Source organism: Seriola aureovittata, chromosome 5 (genome assembly GCF_021018895.1).
Source record: "Seriola aureovittata isolate HTS-2021-v1 ecotype China chromosome 5, ASM2101889v1, whole genome shotgun sequence".
Lineage (NCBI taxonomy): Eukaryota > Metazoa > Chordata > Actinopteri > Carangiformes > Carangidae > Seriola > Seriola aureovittata.
The window spans coordinates 21,681,872-21,702,024 of record NC_079368.1 but is presented as its reverse complement, the minus strand read 5'-3'; the positions used below and the strand labels follow the sequence as shown (position 1 = coordinate 21,702,024).

At 39.3% G+C, this 20,153-nt stretch overlaps 3 protein-coding genes across 4 annotated transcripts; 2 read left to right on the top strand and 1 right to left on the bottom strand.

Moving 5' to 3' along the window:
• The first annotated feature begins 26 nt into the window (after nucleotides 1–26).
• LOC130169789 (cyclin-G2-like) lies at nucleotides 27–4,485 on the top strand. Its single transcript, XM_056376756.1, has 8 exons — nucleotides 27–183; nucleotides 787–910; nucleotides 1,008–1,145; nucleotides 1,349–1,599; nucleotides 1,749–1,827; nucleotides 1,920–2,018; nucleotides 2,616–2,818; nucleotides 3,573–4,485. Exons 2-8 carry the CDS (start codon nucleotides 788–790, stop codon nucleotides 3,682–3,684), a joined length of 1,005 nt encoding a protein of 334 aa, XP_056232731.1. The 5' UTR covers nucleotides 27–183; nucleotide 787; the 3' UTR covers nucleotides 3,685–4,485.
• Nucleotides 4,486–5,455: 970 nt separating this feature from the next.
• LOC130170025 (sia-alpha-2,3-Gal-beta-1,4-GlcNAc-R:alpha 2,8-sialyltransferase-like) lies at nucleotides 5,456–13,761 on the top strand. The gene is made up of 4 exons (XM_056377115.1): nucleotides 5,456–6,013; nucleotides 7,118–7,240; nucleotides 7,910–8,467; nucleotides 8,837–13,761. Exons 1-4 carry the CDS (start codon nucleotides 5,856–5,858, stop codon nucleotides 9,120–9,122), a joined length of 1,125 nt encoding a protein of 374 aa, XP_056233090.1. The 5' UTR covers nucleotides 5,456–5,855; the 3' UTR covers nucleotides 9,123–13,761.
• A 153-nt stretch (nucleotides 13,762–13,914) lies between these two features.
• LOC130170026 (ras-related protein Rab-27B-like) lies at nucleotides 13,915–20,029 on the bottom strand. 2 transcript variants are annotated; one of them, XM_056377117.1, is made up of 6 exons: nucleotides 19,324–20,029; nucleotides 17,234–17,406; nucleotides 16,996–17,081; nucleotides 16,222–16,325; nucleotides 15,887–16,010; nucleotides 13,915–14,599 (listed from the first exon to the last, which is right to left on the bottom strand). In XM_056377117.1, exons 2-6 carry the CDS (start codon nucleotides 17,384–17,386, stop codon nucleotides 14,410–14,412), a joined length of 657 nt encoding a protein of 218 aa, XP_056233092.1. In that variant the 5' UTR covers nucleotides 17,387–17,406; nucleotides 19,324–20,029; the 3' UTR covers nucleotides 13,915–14,409. The 2 variants fall into 2 exon arrangements, with proteins under 2 accessions (XP_056233092.1, XP_056233091.1); XM_056377116.1 differs by having other exon boundaries at nucleotides 17,234–20,029.
• Between the last annotated feature and the right edge of the window lie 124 nt (nucleotides 20,030–20,153).

The window sequence follows — 20,153 nt, the reverse complement described above, 5'->3', positions numbered from 1 at the left end:
TACAACCAGGTCAGCAGTTGTTTGTTTATTCTGGGCGGATCATCTTTTCTGCGGGGATCAAGGATCTTGTTTTTAACATTTACCGCCCGTCATTGTTATCAAAAATGGAAACATGAAGAACTGAGAGGTGTAATTAAGTCGCAGCACTTTTATTATACTGCACGTCGGCGGCTTCTGGGCAAGGTAAGACGACGGTTTGCTGGTTTACGCTAGCAGGATGGCTAAGTTAGCTAACATTGCCGTTATTTTTGTGTTTGTGAAGCCTTCAACTTTTTGGTATTACTGGATTTTATTTTTCCACAGAGCCGAAGTAAGTTTAAAAATCCGAGTCTATTAATTCAACCTCTTCTGAAATATGGGTGTTTATGCTATGATTGATTACCTGACCTAGTTTCTGTTTCTGTTGCTCAGTACATATTTTCATTCAGCATAAACTAATGGCACGATTAAATGTGATTTTAATGGTGTTAAACTACTTTTGCCTTTGCTTTTTTGCTATTATTCGCATTGATCAGTTTATAGGTTTTTGGGCGATGTGTGTGTGTGTGTGTTGTGTGTGTGTGTTGTGTGTGTGTGTGTGTGTGTGTGTGTGTGTGTGTGTGTGTGTGTGTGTGGGGACGGAGAGAGGTGGGGGAGTTTTCAAAGGATACCTGACACCCAGTAGGTGGGGTTTTCGAGACCATATTTATATGCTCTCATCCCCTCACTCTACAATGTAGGGAGACAGTTGTTGTGGATTTTGTCTTGGATTACAATGCAGAACCATTGAAACATGTTTTTTTCCAGGATGAGGGAACTTCAAGCCGTTGACAGCTTGCTGTTGAAAGAGCTGAAGTCATGTTGTGCTAAAGAGTACAACTTTCTTCCCAGAGAGACTGGTCTGAAGCTGATGGAGTCGGCTTCCACAGAGGTAACCCATTGACCTACTTTTACATTTTTGGCTGTCTGTGCAGGCATATGGGTTTGCTCCACTTATGTACATTTAATATGTAATGGTCCATTTTCAGAAACACAGTGGAGTGTCGGCGAAATGCAGGGACACCAGAGCTGAGGAGCTGTGGGGCCTGACCAGTTTCTTTGGCTACAGCACCCAAACGTTTGTTCAAGCTGTCAATTTGCTTGACCGATTCCTCGCCATTATGAAGGTTTGAACTTAATAAAGAATTTAAGTGTAAAATATTGTGTCAGGTTCCAAAATGAACCTGTACATTGTTTTGTAAACTCAGTCTACATACTTTGCATGTGTTATATCACGTTCCCACACCATTGCCACAACAACAACAACCTTGTTTGACCTTGAATCATGAGATGTTGACTCACACTTATCACTGTTGTGTTAATGTGACAGGTGCAGCCCAAACACTTGCCCTGTATTGGAGTCTGCTGTCTTCATATTGCAGCCAAAATGGTTGAGGAAGAAAGCAATGTCTCACCCACCCATGAACTCATTCGCATCAGCCAAAGCAAGTTCACTGTGTCAGACCTCTGTCGCATGGAGAAGATCATCTCAGAGAAGCTCAGTGTGGAGCCTGAAGCAGTGACAGCCTTAACCTTTCTACACCTCTACTACTCAGCCTTCACATCCCTGTCCGTTGGAAGGTAAATGTTTCATTTTTTTTTTACTTATTTTTGTTGTTATGTGTGATGCATTGCAACTCCATGCATTGCATGGAGTTGGTCAAATCGATTCTGCTTGGCATGAGGTTTATACTGGAAGGATCACATTAGGATTCCCTCTATATTTTAAGGGAGGAGATCCCAAGCATTGGGAGACTGGAAGCCCAGCTAAAAGCCTGCTTATGCCGGCTTGTTTTCTCTAAAGCCAAAGTAAGAATTGCTCACAGGCGACAATTTCTCAGCATAGCAGCATTCATTTTAAGTCCCGGTACTTATTAATCTGCTGTTTTTCTCCTTCACAGCCATCAGTGCTGGCACTGTCACTCATTGCTCAAGAGTTTGAAGCTCTCCAGTCCATCACCTTGTTGAAGATTGTCCAGCAATTCCAAAGATATCTAAAGGTATAAAAACAGGAGAGGAATGACTATCACAGGTTATTAGACAACAAATTCCAACAAAGTCCAACAAATTGTCCAAAACAGAAAGATGTAGATCATAGAGGACTAGAAGAAATATATTTACTATCAATGAATGGACTAATCTTTTCAGGTCTTGTGTCATGTTCCCCATTGTGTCTGATGTTAAATTTCTTCTAAATTGTATTAATTTTATTCTTGATAAATAACCATGATATTTCTCTGGATTTTTTTGGTCCACTGTTTTCAGACTGAGAGTCTATAATTCACCACATTTTAACACTACTACTACATTTCTCACTTCAAGCAATGGCAGAATACAATGTTGAGCAGCATTTAAGTCTCTTATGTGGTTTATATGCTAAAGTTCTCATTCTTGACTTCTTCAGTTTCAGGATTTTTTACATTTCTTTGCCTTGTATCATAAATGCTTATGTTGAAATTATGCAATGTGGCATGATGGTCTCACTGCCTGTCCATGTGCAAAGGTTGTATGTGGAAAAATACAGCACTAGACTTGTTGATGACACTGTATTTTAAGACTGCAGCGTCTCAGTTGTTTCCTGTTTGTCGTTTCCACAGATCGGTGACAGCGAGCTGCTTCACTGGAAGGAACTTGTGGCCAAGTGCATGACAGAGTACCGCTCGAGCGAATGTAGCAAACCAGACAACAAAAAGCTGGTTTGGATTGTGTCCAGGAGAACGGCACAGAATCTCCAGGCCAATCACTTCAGTGTCCCGGGTCTGCCAACTATTCCTGAGGGGACCTGGAATGAGAGTGAGAGGTTAATAGTCCAGTTTTTTATTCTATCTGTCCTTTTTTTTTTTTTTTTTTTTTTTTTTTAACAGTCGACAACCAGGGATGGTTTCCAATAGCTGGTTTGATTTTTTTTTTTTTTGATTTGGTTCCCAGACAGCAAAATACCCAGATTTGATAGGCTTCAACCTCTTATCAAATATTACATTTTTCCTCACTCTTTCTTTTTTTATTAACCAAGAACAAAGAAAAACATAAAGGTAGCAGCTTCTTATTATAAGCTGACTGTGGCTGGTGCTGGTTAAACGAACAAACATCACCAGCAGCGGATTACATCAGCTGTAGCTAATTAACGCTAATTCATTTTAAATCTAAAGATTAAAATGAAAGGTTTGGCTGTTACTGTGCTCGCTGCAGCTGTTGTCTGTATTCAGACAAAGATTGCTTGTGAGAGAAATGATTTGTAACGCCACTGTAGCACTGCCAGCAGATTGTGTTGCTGTGGTTCAACAGGGACCAACAAAGTGCCAAATTATCAGCTAATCGTCTTTAAGAATCTCAGTTAAACTTTTATATATACCACATATTTTTTGATTTATACCATATCAGCATTTTAGTTTGATCAGCAAAGAACTGAAATGGGAATACAGAATGGAAGGATGAATACAAAACCAGCGGCCTTTTGTTTTGCAACTCTGAAGGAAAATAGTTCATGTTTATATGGGGTGGATTTTGCATTTAAGCGCAGTATTGTGTATGAATGACCTCCTCTTCTTTCGCAGTGAGGACTCCTGTGAGGACATGAGCTGCGGAGAAGACAGTCTATGCGGCTCGCCGGGAAGTGACGGCGAAGGAGCCTTCTTCCCTTCCAGCTTTCTCAAATGCAGAAAGTGATGAGTCCTCATTGTGCAGTAGTGCCGGATGTGTGTTTGTCCCCTGAATTGTAGCTGCTTTAAAGTGGTCACCATGTTTCAGAGTAAACCTGTGTTTCACTTGTTACATATATATCTAATACGTGTGCCAAGTGACAGGTTGCGATCATTAAGTGCCTGTGTTGATTCAGTTTGTTGTTGGTTTCTTTAATGTTTAAAAAAAAAACAACAAAAAAAAACATATCGTAATAATGCAAAATGGAAAATTGCAATATATCTTGGCAGCTTGATGGTAATACATCTGAATGTCTTTTTCCAACATGTTCTCTCTGCGGTTGTTTGTGTCCAAGCTCGACACATTCCAGGAAAAATAGTGAAGCACAAAGAAGAACTTACTGGATGTCAGTCATGAGGTTAACTCACTGTTGAATACCAGCTAACACTAGCACATCCTCAATCTTTTTCTACAACAGTTTTTTATACTCAGTGCTTTACATATATACAGTACTCTGCAAATGTATGTTTACTTACGTACATACACAATTATAATGTGATATATATGACATTGTAGTGTTACAATATCAGACTGTAGATGCATGGACACATTGAAATGTGTGATTATGAATGGATGTTCATGTTTACCAAGATAAGCTTACTGTAAAAAAAAATGTTTAAAAAAAATGTACATAACATGTAAAAAAGAAGAAAAAATTTTATGTTTTGTGAACGCGACATAATGTGTGTTGTATTTGATATAACGTGGAATATGTTGGAAGGGTCAGAAAACTCCTTCCAAATAAAAAAAAAAAGTAGTTTTTATCTACCACTTGTGTTTTCTCTTTTCATTTTAAATTCTCCACTAGTGGAGAACTGGAGCACTGTCTGTAGTTATCTTAGGAAACTGTTCACACTCGACCTGGAAAAAACCCAGATCAAGAGAAACAGGGTCAGAAAACCAGCATCATGGGTAATGTTTGTTTACCAACTGTATAACTACCTATTTAAACTGAACATATTTGACTGTTGATCAGACAAAGCAAAGCAACTTGAATATGTTAACTTGTTCTTCAGGGAATAATGGAGGGCACCTTCCACTGTTTTCTCACATTTTATAGACTAAACATTCAAATCAGTTATTCAAGAAAATAACTGTCCGATGTATCAATCATGAAATTAATTGTTGATTTTACTACAATTAAAGACTTAAAACTAAATTTTAACACAGATTGCTTCTATGAGAGATCATTGAGTTGATATTCTAATTCAGTGATGCAAATTTCTAACAAGTTAGTGATTAATTAAGTAGAGCCAAATGATTGTGAGTAAACCTGGAGCTTTTGGGACTCCTGGGAGTCTGGGGCCCCTTGACAGTTGCCCGCTTAGCCCAGCAGGTAATCCCGCCTTGCTGAGGCTGCACATATGGGGCCCAGATTTTTGTGCTATGCTGGTGAGTAGTATAAAGTAGCATAAAGTGGAATTACTCAGTAAAGTACAAATACCTCACATTTACTTTCCACTACCGCCTAAATGCTCAGATTAAAGATCAGAGGGCACAGGTTAGAGGATTTGACTGTCTCTTCCTCCTGTTTTAAAGCCTCTCCCATCTCTCTATTTCTATCCCATTCAATTTATTACTGGACAAGCTTTCCATTATGCTGAGAGCCGCAGAGAAGCAGCGTGTGAGTGTGTGAGTGTGTGTGTGTGTGTGTGTGTGTGTGTGTGTGTGTGTGTGTGTGTGTGTGTGTGTGTGAGAGAGAGAGAGAGACAGAGGGAGGGGTAGGGGGGTGGGCGGAGGTGGTGCCGGTGATGCTGCTGGTGGTGGTGCTGGTGTTGGTGAACGGGGCTTGTCTTCTGGCTGGCTGGATGTGTTGACACGCATTTCTGCTCCATCTCCTTGATTAAAGCGGCAGCCTGGAGGGGAGTCGCAGCCGAGTGTGAAGCAGCAGCAGCGGCAGCAGCAGCAGCAGTCAGGGGTCTGGGCAGACGGAGGAATGAGAGAGGACCGAGCCGCGGCATCTTCACTATGCAGCCGACTACCACCACCAGCCGTCCATTTTATACGACTATATGAGCCGATGAGCTCCAGTTTGTCTGTATCTTGCAGGCAGGCAGCAACAGTGTGCGGTCCCGGAGATGACAACATAGGCCAACGCCTCGCTGCAGCTACATACAGGGAATGAAAACGCTCCCAAGATGGTCCGCATCGCCAAGGCCCTGGGTTTGGTTATTCTGTGCGTCGCTGTGCTCATACTGTCGCTCATCAGCTATGTCTCCCTGAGAAAAGACAGCCTCTTCACCTCCTCTAAATATTACATGGGAGGCCCGAGGATTATGTTCCATGCAGGATTTCGGTGAGTGATCTTCTTTTTCATAGCAGAGATTGTAGGTAGTTGATGAGATGCAGACCAAGGTTGGTGTAAATATAAACAGAGGAGTGTGGCCTGTAATGTGCATGATTCAACCTGGATGTGATATACAAGCCTTATACATCACTTTCCCTCAATTTGGACCATATGCTTCCTGTCAATCAAACACTGAGCTGTCCAAGGTGGTGCTGAAAATATACTTAGATAAATTATACTTTTAGATAACTTGACACACACTATAGTAGCTATAATGTGAAGGTTTGCATCATCCTCATCAACATCACATCCATTTTTTTGTGGCTCAAAAGACAGAGGTGGCAAGTAACTGAGTACATTTCCTCAAGTACTGTGCAGTTCTGAGGTATTTAATAGGAGTATTTCCATTTTATGCTACTTTATACTTTAAAAGGAAAATTGCATTTTTTTTTACCTTTCTGCATTTATTTGGCACTTACAAGTCACTTTATGAAATATGATGCTTTGTTATTAATTAAACAACTATTTTTTATAGTTCTTTAAGTAATTTCTCAATAAAAAAGGCCAAACATTTCATTGTTCTAGTGTCTAAGATTTGAGGATTTGTTTATTTTATTTTTGCATGGACAAAACAGGCAATGTAAAGGTTTCACTTTGGGTCTATTGCGAAAGGCTCACATTTTTACATGTGGCATTAGTATTTACACATTATGTAATGGATCATAATTCTTCTTCCACTACTGATAATTAATAGTTAATTTGAAGGTCTATGTTTTTACATGTGCAACCCACATGATCAACATGTAAATAGTGTTGAGTACATTTACTCAAATATTGTGTTTAAGTACAACTTGGAGATACTTGTACTTCACTTGAGTACAATTAAACAATGATACAGCCTATTATTATTATAGAGTAAGCTTGCTGTGGCCTATATGGTATGAAAAACTCAGATCTCTCTCTAGAAAACCATCAGAATAAAGGTAGCCAATAATCAAAAACAGGACAAGACCAATACGAATACGAGCGTGACTCTTCAGATAGATTACGTTTAATATCACATAATGATTACTAAGCATGATATTTCTTTTTTAAATGTAATGTTGTTTTCAGGTCTCAGTTTGCCATGAATTTTCTGGACCCATCCTTCATCCCATTAACCAACGCCCTGAACGAAGAGCTTCAAGGAAAACCGTCCAAATGGAAGTTCAACAAGACTGCTTTTTATCAGCAGAGGTAAGAGATTTTAATTCTCAACTATATTTCCTACTGTACATCATAAAGGTTTTTTTTGTTTGTTTTATCTGTCATCCTGCAGGATATAGGGTAGGCCAGCAGTGGTTAAGTGTTGGTTAAATGTTAAATGTATAGTTGGACAGGGCAACTAATATTTTCCTTATTGATTAATCTGCCAGTTATTTAATTGATCAATGAATTAATTGTTTGATCTATACAACATTAGAAAATAGTAAAAGAAAATGCCCATCATAATTTCCCAGAGCCCGAGGTGACATCTTCAAATTGTTTGTTTTGCCTAATCAACAATCCAACACCTAAAAAAATATTCAGTTTATTATCATATAAAACAGAGAAAAGCATAAAATCTTCACATTTGTGAAGCTGGACTTGTTGTCTGACTTAAACGATAAATTGATTATCAAAATAGTCACTGATTAATTTTCTGTGGATCGACTAATCAAATATTCTACATCTACTAACAACTGCACAGTAAGTAATGGCTATGCACTTATGCAGTTATGTCTTCTGGCTGCATCACACTTGTATTTATTGAGCTGAAACTAGATCGCTCGTTTAAATGGATATAAATAGGCCCATAAATACAAAGCTGCATCTCCTATTGCCGCCTGTAACTGTGCTTTTAAAAGTGTTTTTTTCTTTTTTCAGGAAAGATATCTTCAGCTACATCGACATTCCCAACAACTTCTCCCTCACAAAGAATCGAGTGCGTGTTGGCCAGCTGATGCACTTTGATTACTCCAGCCACAAGTACGTCTTCTCCATCAGCAACAACTTCAAATCCCTGCTCCCAGACACCTCTCCTATCCTCAACAAGCACTACAGCATGTGTGCTGTGGTGGGAAACAGCGGCATCCTGACCGGCAGCCACTGCGGTCCAGAAATCGACCAGGCTGACTTCGTCTTTCGCTGCAACTTCGCTCCCACGGAGGTCTACTCCAAGGACGTGGGCAGGAAGACCAACCTGACCACCTTTAACCCCAGCATCCTGGAGAGGTACTACAATAACCTGCTGACCATTCAAGACAGGAATAATTTCTTCCTCAACTTGAAGAAGCTGGAGGGAGCCATCCTGTGGATCCCCGCCTTCTTCCTCCATACCTCAGCCACAGTGACCAGGACCCTGGTGGACTTCTTTGTGGAGCACAAGGGCCAACTGAAGGTCGAACTGGCCTGGCCGGGAAACATCATGCACGATGTCAACAAGTAAGAGGGCTGATCTGATTTATCATTTGTGCACAACCAAAGTGACATAAGAATCTAAATGGAAAGTTTTTTTAGGGCTATAGGGAGGTTACATTCAGCAGTTAAAAACTTAGGCATTGTGGGTGTTGTTTACAGGCTGATTCGAGGACTTTTAGGCTCAGTTTATTAAATTTGGCTAGTTTTATGCCAACAAAAAATACGTATGTAAAGGACAAGGACTGGGCATCAGTATTGGTGCTCACTGCTCAATGCATCAGTGTTAAAGCTTCAGCAGGAAGGATTAGGATCAGGATATTCTCCACTTTGGAAAATCAGAGTTGTTTGGGTTTAATTTATTTTTGACCTGCTGACTTGTCTTTTCCCTCACAGATACTGGAAGACTAAAAACCTCTCTCCCAAACGTCTCAGCACTGGAATACTCATGTACACTCTGGCCTATGCCATGTGCGACGAGATCCATCTGTACGGCTTCTGGCCCTTCGGCTGGGACCCCAACACGGGCAAAGAGCTGCCTTACCACTACTACGACAAGAAAGGGACCAAATTCACCACCAAGTGGCAGGAGACTCACCAGCTGCCCAGCGAGTTCAAGCTGCTCTACAAGCTGCACAGGGAAGGCGTGACCAAGCTCAGTCTGACGCACTGCACTGCTTAGACATACAATGAGTGTTGGATGGTTTAAGAGGTGACTCCACAGGCCGTGACCCAGATACATCAGCTCTGTTCAAAACTTCTGTTGTGACCCACGTTGCATGATAAGTGTTAAGGCAATTTATGACACCCTCATTCTACAAACACACACTCACATCACGCTGTGATTTCACATGAAGATGTCAGGCTCACTCGTGGTATAAATCGCAGATTCATTCGGTATATCGTTGTGTTCAGTACAGTTAGGATTTTTATGCTGCTCAGTTGCTTCCATTAGTCTCCTTTGCATGGCTGCTGGCCGTGGCTAAACAGCTCGAACAGAACAAACGTCTATTTAACTGGAGTCCACAGGGGATTCAGCTGTGGAAACAGAGAGTCAAATCTGTTTAATACAGTATTGATAGATTTATCGCCTTTTACAACAGTATACTGATTCTGTACACTGAAATCACTGCCCAATCTCAGGGAAGGAGTTAGATCAGTGTTTTTTTGTAATCAGATTCAATGCCTCAAGAGAGGTGCAGTTCCTGTTTTCAGGCCTTTTCCCCCTTGAGCTGTCAGACAATCTGCACTGCTCTGGAAGACGGTATATGTTTACAAGACTGTACTGTATATATCTCTCTCTCTATGTATATATATATATATATATATATACATAGAGAGAGATATATATATATGAATATACACACATGTATATAATATACTTGTGTGTCTTTTATTCTCTGTAGACAGTGTGACTGTCCACTTCAAATTTTGTTGAGATTCTTCAAATTTTTGGAATAACAATCAACATTCCAACAATAAGCCATAAAATCCATGGACAGAAAGCAGAAAGTATGTTGTCATTACAGTACAGAATTAAAGAAAGTGGTATCGGCCTACATTAGGTTCTGAAACTATAAGACATTTGAAATATCTTCCTACAAGAGTACAAGTCTATAGCCACGCTAGCGGTAACATTCAAGTCACAGAGTTTAGATTTTCAAACAAAATAAATACCCGGCAATCTTTGAAAAACCCAAAATGTCGTCTAACAACACTTAACCACTGTTCTTTCTGGTATTCTGATTCTGGTGTTTCCTGACTCCTCAAAGATAATATTTAGTCCACAGCAAGATTTAAAAAAAAAAAAGTTTTTTAACCTGTTTCCCGAGTTGCTACTCTATTTCCTGTCCAGTAAGATGGAAATGACGTATCTTCTTACTCTTTTACAACCCAAGACAAATACTAACACGTTATTTTGTTTGCAATTTAAAAAAAGTTAAATTCTTTGTTTGGCTCATGTTGCACAAGTTGAGCCTGACATTGACATTTTTTGAGAGTTTCATTAAACAGCTTTCTGAGTTTGTCAGGTATTTATTTTTCAGAAATCAGATACTTAGTTTTGTGATGTAATGGCAATACATGAGAGTCACAAACTGGAGCTAAGGTTGCACTGGCTATTCGTAAATCCATTCCTAAGTTTGTGTGTAAAGTTCTTCCTAAATTCTAATTAACTACTAGCTATTTTCAAACTAGTGTGTTACTAAATCTGGTTGCAACCTTATGGTGAAGACAAGACTTCAGGGAGTCACTGCTACAGACAAATAGTAACCCTGGCAGCAAAATTATTCTGGCTCAATATACGCCCCGCTTCCTTGACCCACATACAACATGACTGTCAGATGCTGCTTCCACATCTGGACCAATTCTGGCGCACACAAAGAAAATCTTCCTGGCTGTCAGCCAACACTGGAGGATAACAGCTGGAATCAAGCCAGAAGTGGAAGTGTATGTGCCAGACTTGGGCTGAGGACTCAGGCATTTGTTGTGCCAGAGGTTTAATTTTGTTTATCAGGGAGCCCATCATCATCAACCACAAATTGTCGTTTTTACACACATTTTTTGTACAGATTAAACAAACAAGATATAGCATGTTAATTAATGAGCTTTAAAGGTGCTGGTTGGTGGATTTTGTTACCTTTGGAAAGAGCCAGGCTAGCCACTCCCTGTGCTAAGCTAAGCTAACTCGCTGCTGGCTACAGCTTCATATTTAACATACAGACATGAAAGTGGTATCGATTTTCTCAATTGAGTCTCACAAAAAAGACAAGTGTATTTCCCTTTAAAACCCAATATCCTAGCTTTTAAAGACTTTATTATTGAAACATAATGCAACATAAGCAACAAAACTTCCAAATGTAAAAGTTTTGCGGAGTTAAACACTGGCAATCCTTTGTAAATGTAGTTAGATATGACTTTGTTTTATTTATATATGCATATAGAGAAATACGTTAATGTTTTAGAGTTAATAGTATTCATGCAGTGTAGTGTGATTTCTAAATATCCGATTATGCTAACCAAACTGCTGTTATTCGGCCATTTAGTGCAACATTACTGACATAACATTTTGTAATTTGAGCTATAGTGTTATTTTTGTGAAATGTAATTTAAAATTTCTCAAGTTTACATTATTAAACAGTATGATAACAGACTTTTGAACCAAATTTTCTATATTTTCTCTTTTACTCTTCAGTCTAAACAGGTTATGTATTTGCAAGCTAATGTTAGCTGCATCAGCTAGTTCCGTTAGCTATGCAACAGGTACACCTGGCAGTTTAGTGGGTGTGTATATTCATTAATATTACATAAGAACTAGTTTTTGTGGTGAAACGTGTTTTAACTTGCCGTATAAATCTCCACTTAGTAAACACAAGCTAAGTGTGAACTTACGAACAGCTGCAACTGTCTCCAGAAAACAAACTGTCGGATCAGTGACAAACGGAGTGGCAATCTTGCAATTCTTACCACTAATGAGGCAAAAAGTGTAAAGTCTGACCAGAGGGTACCAGATTAAGACCATCTTGTGACCTAAATCATGGCGCTAGCATGGCTAAAAACATTAGGAAATATAACATTTTGGACAGTTTCTTCAAATATTCAATATCTACCAACAACTGATCTTGAGGTTACCACTATTTCAATTACAAAAACACTAAAGACGAGACTACACTATTTATTATAGAGCTTTTGATGACTGGGGGAAAGTTATTTATTCATCATGTAACCATATCAATTCCAATATTTGTGACATAAAACAGAAATGAATGAATGTTATATGACTTACTGCATCTTGTATAAAAAAGCATGATCCATTTAAATGACATTGCATGTGAGGCACTAACAAATCTTTTAGGCTAGTTTTATACAACCTTTTGAAGATTGTTTTGAGGGTAAAATTTAGTTATTTGCTATTGTTTGTATTCCTGATGGTGTATTCCTCAAGAATATCACCAGTGTCTTTGTATGACAGATGTTTGAAGGCTAAAAAAAAAGAAACCTACTGCTATATTCCACATGGGACCAAACCTCTACAGATCGACTTAAAAATGAACAAGCTTTATTTTTTATAAGTGTAGATAATCTTGGGTTCTCAAAAACAGTCCACCCCATCATGCCAGACTGAAGCAGACTGGTGGATAAAGGGTTGAGGACGACTGAGCCCAAACAGTGAAAGCTGGCCATATGACCGTCTTATGACTCTGCAACATGTGCTCCCTGTTTCAAATTCTGGCTTAGGCTGATGTGAAATACACAGAGAAATGCAGTCATTCACACTTCCCAGATGTAGTGTGTGCTTTTGTGCTCATTCAGATTTGGCATGACGGGCATTTGCTTGACATCCTGTCCCACACAAAGCTTTTTTTCTTCCGTCAGATATTTCAGATTTCAGATTTCAGATAGATATAACGTTTGTGTCTCGTCTCTTAAATCACAGTGCAGTCACCAACCGACAACCACGAAAATACATCTGATGAATTTCAGGCCATTTAATTGATGTCATAGATGTGCTCATTTAAGAATAATTTAGTCCCTCCATTAGGAATGTTGTGTACACCAAAGACCATATGTTCAAAGGAGCAATGTTACCTTGGCTTGATACAGATCAGTTTGGGATTTTCGAAGCTGTATGACAACTCACACCAAGTATTATGGCAGGAGAAATGGAATATGCCTTTGTTGAATTTTACTTTTTGTGGCACAAAAATTATTTGAAACTTTTGCTTTTTTTGGCTTCAGCCAAAGTGATGTGGTGGAATTAATGTGTGACTCCATGAATGTGCTCCTGTAGTTTGAAAAATGCACTGGCACTGACACGAATGATAGACATTTTCCTCCTCCAAAAAGTTTTTCTTAAGTTTCTCTCAGTGTGTGTAAAACCGTAATGATGCTAACAAAGTCTGTGCGGATTGTAATTCCAGTCAGAAAAACAATATAGCTTTTTGTGCATTACATTTAAATGACCAGACAGTGACATACATAATCTTAACATAAATTGTCTTTATTCTAAATGCAGCACTATACAGGACTCATTCCAACAACCCTTTAACATTCTTGTACTTGTGTTCAATCTGCATGGCAACTTCGTTCCATAATGCATAAAAAAGCTTGGCTGCTTATGTACATGTCGTATAAAAGTCATAAATCATGTAAGGGACTGTGCTATCTTGGTTGTTCTAAACAAAAATGATCATCCATATAAGAAATGTAACCATGTCTTAAATGTTTTTAGATTATACTCCATGATAAATATACGTTATGTGCCTGCATACTCCTTCCATCAATGCCTCAATGTGTCAAATAAAAACGGTATTTTTCTCTGACATTACTCATTTGAAGATGTTTTGTTTTGTTTTGTTTTTTGTTTCTTTTTTTGCTGAACCACTTGATGGCTTTAAACCGGGTTTCTGCAGCGTTCACCAATTTAAATCTGAAAGTTTTTAATACCCTTTTAATAGCACACACAGTCAAATTGAATAAAATATAATATGGTCAAGCCAGTAAAATAATGAAAATATGGAAAAACCAGTAGGGGTAATATGGCTTAGAATAATTTTTTCTTTACTTCCTAGCCTATAGCAATAATTACTATGAATAATAAGAATTATTATGATATATGCTCAATTAATAATTAGACCTGGACCTGGATAATCAGCATAAAATGGATGGATTAACCAATTAAAAATTATTAATTCATTTAAGTTTTTTAAAAATATTTTCTATAACAACGCCTATATTCAGTTTTAAAGTCTTATCTCCTCCTGTCCTTCCTCTTTCTCACTTAACAGTGCATAGGCTATGAATAAATAATGGATATCTCAAGTATGGATCAGTAGTTAGTTGATTTTCAACTGATCTTCTGCCTTACCTAGCAAGCCCCTTAGTCAAGCTCCATAACAATGGCAACTCAAACTGCAGTGTCACTCAGGGCAGATGTAAAAAGTGGTTGGAGTGGCTGCTCGTGGTCAAGATCAGCAGGCACACCTCCTCCTGACGGGAGCCTCCACTACTTCGTGGCTGGTGACGGGGCTGCCGTTGGGTGCGGGGCTGGGGCCTCCGTATGTGCTGTGCTCCATCCTCTTCATCACCAGGCCCAGCAGGGTGGACACGGCCTGGTCCACCTCAACACCTGTCACTGCGCTCGTCTCAAAGTAGGGGATGCTGAGGAAAACAGAGAGAGGAGTTGTTTAGTCAATGGTGGAGGAGGAATCCACATCCTTTACTTAAGTAAAGGTCAAAATACCAGACTGTAAAAATATTCCGTTAAAAATAAAAGTCCTGAATTTGAAAATGTTAAAGTATCAAAACTAAAAACCAAAAAAAACTCTCTGCAGAGAAAACATCCCCTGTGCACTATTATATATCATATCATTAAATTATTATTACTCATGCATTAATGTAAAGGCAGGACTTTACTGTTGTAGTTGGTTGAGATGGAGTAGATTTTTAACTATTCTGTATCGGACTGCAACTAATTATTAATGTGTTAATGGATTAATCTGTGGATGATTGTGTAATTAGATTGTCCTGCATGTTTTGATTCAACAACAGATCCAGGAGAAAAATCAGTGCAGCGGAGGTGAAAACAGCTCACTAGCACCATCCTGTGGTCAACTGGAAGTAGGAGTGCCGTGTTAATCAAATTAAATCTAAGACTTGAAAGATGTTTTTAATATCACCAGTGGGGGCATTTAGGTATAGAAGCATTTAGTAACTACATGTGTTTATTGAATTCATATCACCTTTTTTTCCACCTCATTTTGTGCATAAGCCTGAAAATAATGTGCCCAAAATAAAAAAAAGGTTACTGTTCCTCAACCCTTTTGATCGGCCTCCTTTGACATAAAAAGGAATATGAGGCCTGTGTTGGTACCTTTTGTGTCACATGCAAGAACCAAGTCTTTATCAACAGCTGTGGCACTGATATGTGGATCCTAAAATGCTTTACACAGAAAGAATCAGGGGACTTGGACCTTTCAAACAATGTCTGATTTGTCGACAGTCGGGACAGTGTCTTTTAAAAGGCAAATAAAATCAAGTGTGTATGAGTTCATTTTGAGCCTTTCAATCCTCCCTTATGAAGGAGGAGGGTGTTATGACATGGCAAATTACTATTATTTAGTCTTTCCTCTGTGCGTGAAATAAGTGTGAGGCAAGTCAGGTGTCTGTGGCTCAGATGTGGGATCTACTCTGAATTTGATTTGTGTTTATCAAGAGAATCTGAGGAAGCTTTCTGTTCAGTCGGTGCTATAGTAAATGTGAACAGAAACATGGGTTAGTTGGGTTAGAGAAAGAGCAGTGGCGGATAGCGGCAACTCCTCAAAACAAAAAGAGGAAATTGTAGCAACTTGACCGATATGCATCTCCACTGCACATACACTTCCCACAGTCTCACACTGTTCCTTTAACACATAACTCACAAACAATAGCAACGATTTAAAGCCTCACCCGTATCTGTCCGCCAGATCTCTGGCCTGTCTGGCGTGAACATCCCTGGCGTCTCGGAGGTCGGCCTTGGTGCCCACCAACACGATATCTGGACTATCACAGTACGCGTTGGCCTGTAGCTGACCTGAACCAACACAGAGGGAGTCATTTAAACCCATGTAATGCAAATAGACATGCATGAGTAAACTTGAAAGTCTGCTCAGAAATTCCCCTAGTCAAGGTTCTTACTGACAAAGGCAACTTTGCATCTCACTCTCAGTGGCAACAAGAGAGAAAACATTGATCTGAAAGAGTATTGATCTTGAGGCAGAGCAGACTGCTGAGACGACACATACTCATCCAGTTCCTGACGTTGAGGAAACTTTGCTGATTGGTCAAGTCGAACATCAGCAGGAAGCCCATGGCATCTCTGAAGAAAGCTGTGGTGAGGCTGCGGAACCTGAAAACAGACGGACAACTTTCAACAACTGATGGACGGGTTGACGTGATATTTTGTACAAAGATTCATGGAAAGTCGTGGAACTATAGTACATTTACTCAAGTACTGTACTTAAGTACGGTTTTGAGTTACTTGTGCTTTTCTTGAGCGTTTCTATTGTTTATTAAGCTACTTTACAGTTTTATTGCACTACATTTAACTATGGTTAAGGTAAGTTATGGTTATTTTGCACATATAATAATCTACAGCGTTGTTTAAGATGATCTCGGCCTGGGATGAGACCAACTGATTAGATTTGCGAATGGTTAACTGCCCCTCTGCCATTAAAGTGCAGTGCACAGCCACTTCCTTCAGATTTTTGCCTGAATCTTTTGGGACTGTCTTGTTTTTATGATTTTAGCTTTTTTCTTTTTTTTATAATTATTCTGATGATTTGTTTGAAGAAGAATTTGCAAATCCTCGTCAACAAGTTTCTTGCTTTCAGGACCATTTATTGTCAGCATTCCCTGGTTTGAATTCGTTGGTGGTAAGGGGTAACAGCGTACATTGCTGTTTTCATATTACCACTAGTAGTCACCAAAGTAAGAAGTTTTCCACTTCCTATACATGGGGGCTTTGAATAAACATGTCTATAATGTAAAATATAATGTGAACATAAGGGTAGATTTACCTCTCTTGTCCTGCTGTGTCCCAGAGCTGAAGGTGGACTTTAAAGTTCCTCTCAGTCGTCCCGTCAGAACCTGTCCCTGTGTACATCTGATCCAAATCACAAACCATATATCATATAACATATATTTTAAGACAAAAACAACACATCACTTCTAATATAAAAGGTAATATGTTTTTATTTTTTAAATAACAGGTAAAATTGCATTTTATCTTTGTCCACCAGAACATATATCACTCACCACTCTCTTTTCCCTGAAGTCAATGCCCACTGTGGTTGTGAATTTGCGGTTGAACTTGTTGTCGGTGTACCTGTAGAGGAAGGTGGTCTTTCCCACCCCAGAGTCCCCAAGTGCCAGCAGCTTGATCAGATAGTCATAGTCCCAGTCAGCCATTGTGCAGCTGAGTGCTCAACCTGCCACAAAGTTGGACTCACAGTACAATGCTTTGCCGGGTTGATGCATCATATAGCAAACCATAACAGTTTAAGGAAAGCCTGCAAGTGGGTTAGGCTGAGTAACTACTTCTAGGCATGGCTGGATTAACCTCAGAAGGGGTCTCAGGGTAAAGGTTAACCAGTGCCAACCAGTAGCCCTACTTTACAGTAGAAAATAATTAGTCAACTGAATGAAAATTAATTGGCAGCAATTTTGATAACTGATTAACTATTTAAGCCTGGTACCTGCTCCTCAAATGTGAATATTTGTTCTATGATACTAAACGTTGTTGGTCAGACCAAAATTACAATTTGAATGTGTTACAATCGGTTTTGGGGAAGAACGATGCACATTACACACTATTTTCTGACATTTTATAGTCTAAACACTGATTATTACAGAAAACAACTATCAGACCTGTCAGAATTGGTTGCAGCCTTAAGCCGTATTCACGTATTCATAAAACAAGGGTCTCACAGGTGCAGTAGGTGCAGTGCCCCTCCAAAACTCCCAGCGGGGTGCCACCTTTACTTCACTACAATAATGACGCTAGCTACGTTCCAGAGACTCAGCGTTTTTCCAACAATTTTGGAAGCTGCATCTACATCCTGATACTTCACTAAGTGGATAGGCTGCCTTCGGTCTCAATATGAGGGTAATTTGTTCTTGTACAGTTAACTGAGAAACATAAGTAGACTACTTAGTTTTGCATTTGTTCAAGCAGCGATTGGCTGTGCCCACAAATGTCAGTGCAGCTCGGGTCAAAGTTCAACAAATTTGGACAGATGTCACAACGCACCACAAACACAATAGTGAAGAGGTGTGTGTGCAAAAGCTTTTTTTTTTCCATGATAATGTGAATCCACCATTACAGTTAATGGAAGAATACTACCTTTTTATGCAGGATAATTTACTTGAAACTTAAAAAAATGGAAGCAGTTTGATGAATAATTCTAAACACAAATGAACTAAAACAGATAAGGTCTTAAAACTTGATTTGGTCCCTCTCCAAGACCATGGCGACAAGACGGAGGACCCTTTATTCTACTTTAGTGGTGCAGATCTTCAACAAATTTGCCGTAAATCAAATTATGTAGAACCAACTGATATGAATTGAATCTTGGGCCCGTGGGCAGTTGCCTGTCGGTTCACACAGGCATAGCAGGACGTCATAACTCCCCACTCATTAAGCAATGATCAGAGAGGGACTAGCACATGACTGGAGCTGGCTTCCACATGAGCAGTCAAATGCCTCTTCAGAGTTTTCTCTGACTTTGCTGAGTGAAAAAGCATGGCTTGTTTGGCAGACAGAACTCCTTTTATTGACTGAAAGGGCTACGGGCAGACAGCTCAACACTGTATGACGCCATTCAGGTCACTGCGATGCTTCAGTTACACTTGGCAGGCCAATATAACCAGCATGGAAAATCAGATTTGCTTATGTAAGAGATTGGTTGAGATGCCACATGGGCACAAGCAAGCAATCTTGAAGAATACCATTTGTCTAATATTGTATATTCTAACACTCCTTGCTGCCATAAGTTATTATGCAAGTGCATTCAGAAATTATTCACTGTCATGCAACCACAGCAGTGACAGGACAGGGGATACTACCATTAAATCTGGAGTCAATTCCCATGTGCACGATTAATGGTATTGTATTCTTTGCAATCAGCAGGGTGAGGAGAGGCTGAGTAATCGCGCCTCTAACCTACCGCAGCGTCTGTGTTAATCTAACAAAACACCATCAAGCCATTATTTGCTGATTTCCTAAAATACCTACGGACTCAAAGCAGCACAATCAAATTTTCCTCACTAATAATCACTTAACATGGTTCAGTATAACAGCTTCCTTAAAATCACAAAAAAAAAAAAAAAAAAATTAGGTTCCTTACCAGTCCGTCTGCAGCAGGTGCCAACGTCCATTCAGAGGTCCCACAGCTAGTCCTGACAAAGTAAAATAATCGCTATCATGATGCGATGGTATATAGTAGATCCTGAACCTTTCCCCCTTCTTACATGTGATCCAGGGAGGAGTTTCATGCCAGCAAGAACCAAGCAGAGCTGTGCTTACAGACCTTGTGTTTTCTGGTATTTCTCATGAGGGGGAAAAAAAAAGCTCTTTGAAAACTGGATTGTGTTCCCTTTCGACGGATAATGTGTGCCTCTGTGGATTTCAGTGGAAATCATCCAGTCAAGGAACGGGCCCCACTTCTAGAGGCTCAGCAAAGTAATCCTGCGTCGCTAAACAATGTGAAAAAAATATGAAAACAATGAATTAATTTAGGTCCCCTTAAGATTTTGGACTTTACTTTGATCCATGTTCAGAAAGGGAAGTATATTTGGGTCATTTTAGGTAAAGATTTTCACAAATAACTTTCAAAGCACGGCAAAATCAGACTAAGCTTTATAAACAATATTTCTTCATTTCCCAAATAATTCTGAATCTGGAAAAATCTGCATGTTAACAATGATATACAGGGGGGGGATGAAACCTGAAACTTGAAATAAGCCGTTTCTTTTTTGTTGGGATTGTTAGAGGTGTTGGTCAAAGTCGATGGTGGCGCATAAACATTGTTTCTCAATTTAAGAGACAGCAGTTTTACAAAAAAAAAAATTTGCAGAAAAATGTTGTAGACCAGCAGTTACGGGTCATTTTGAGACTGTAAATTTCTTAAATCCCATTCATTAACTTTGATTATTGTTCAGTTACTTAGTTTTGTCA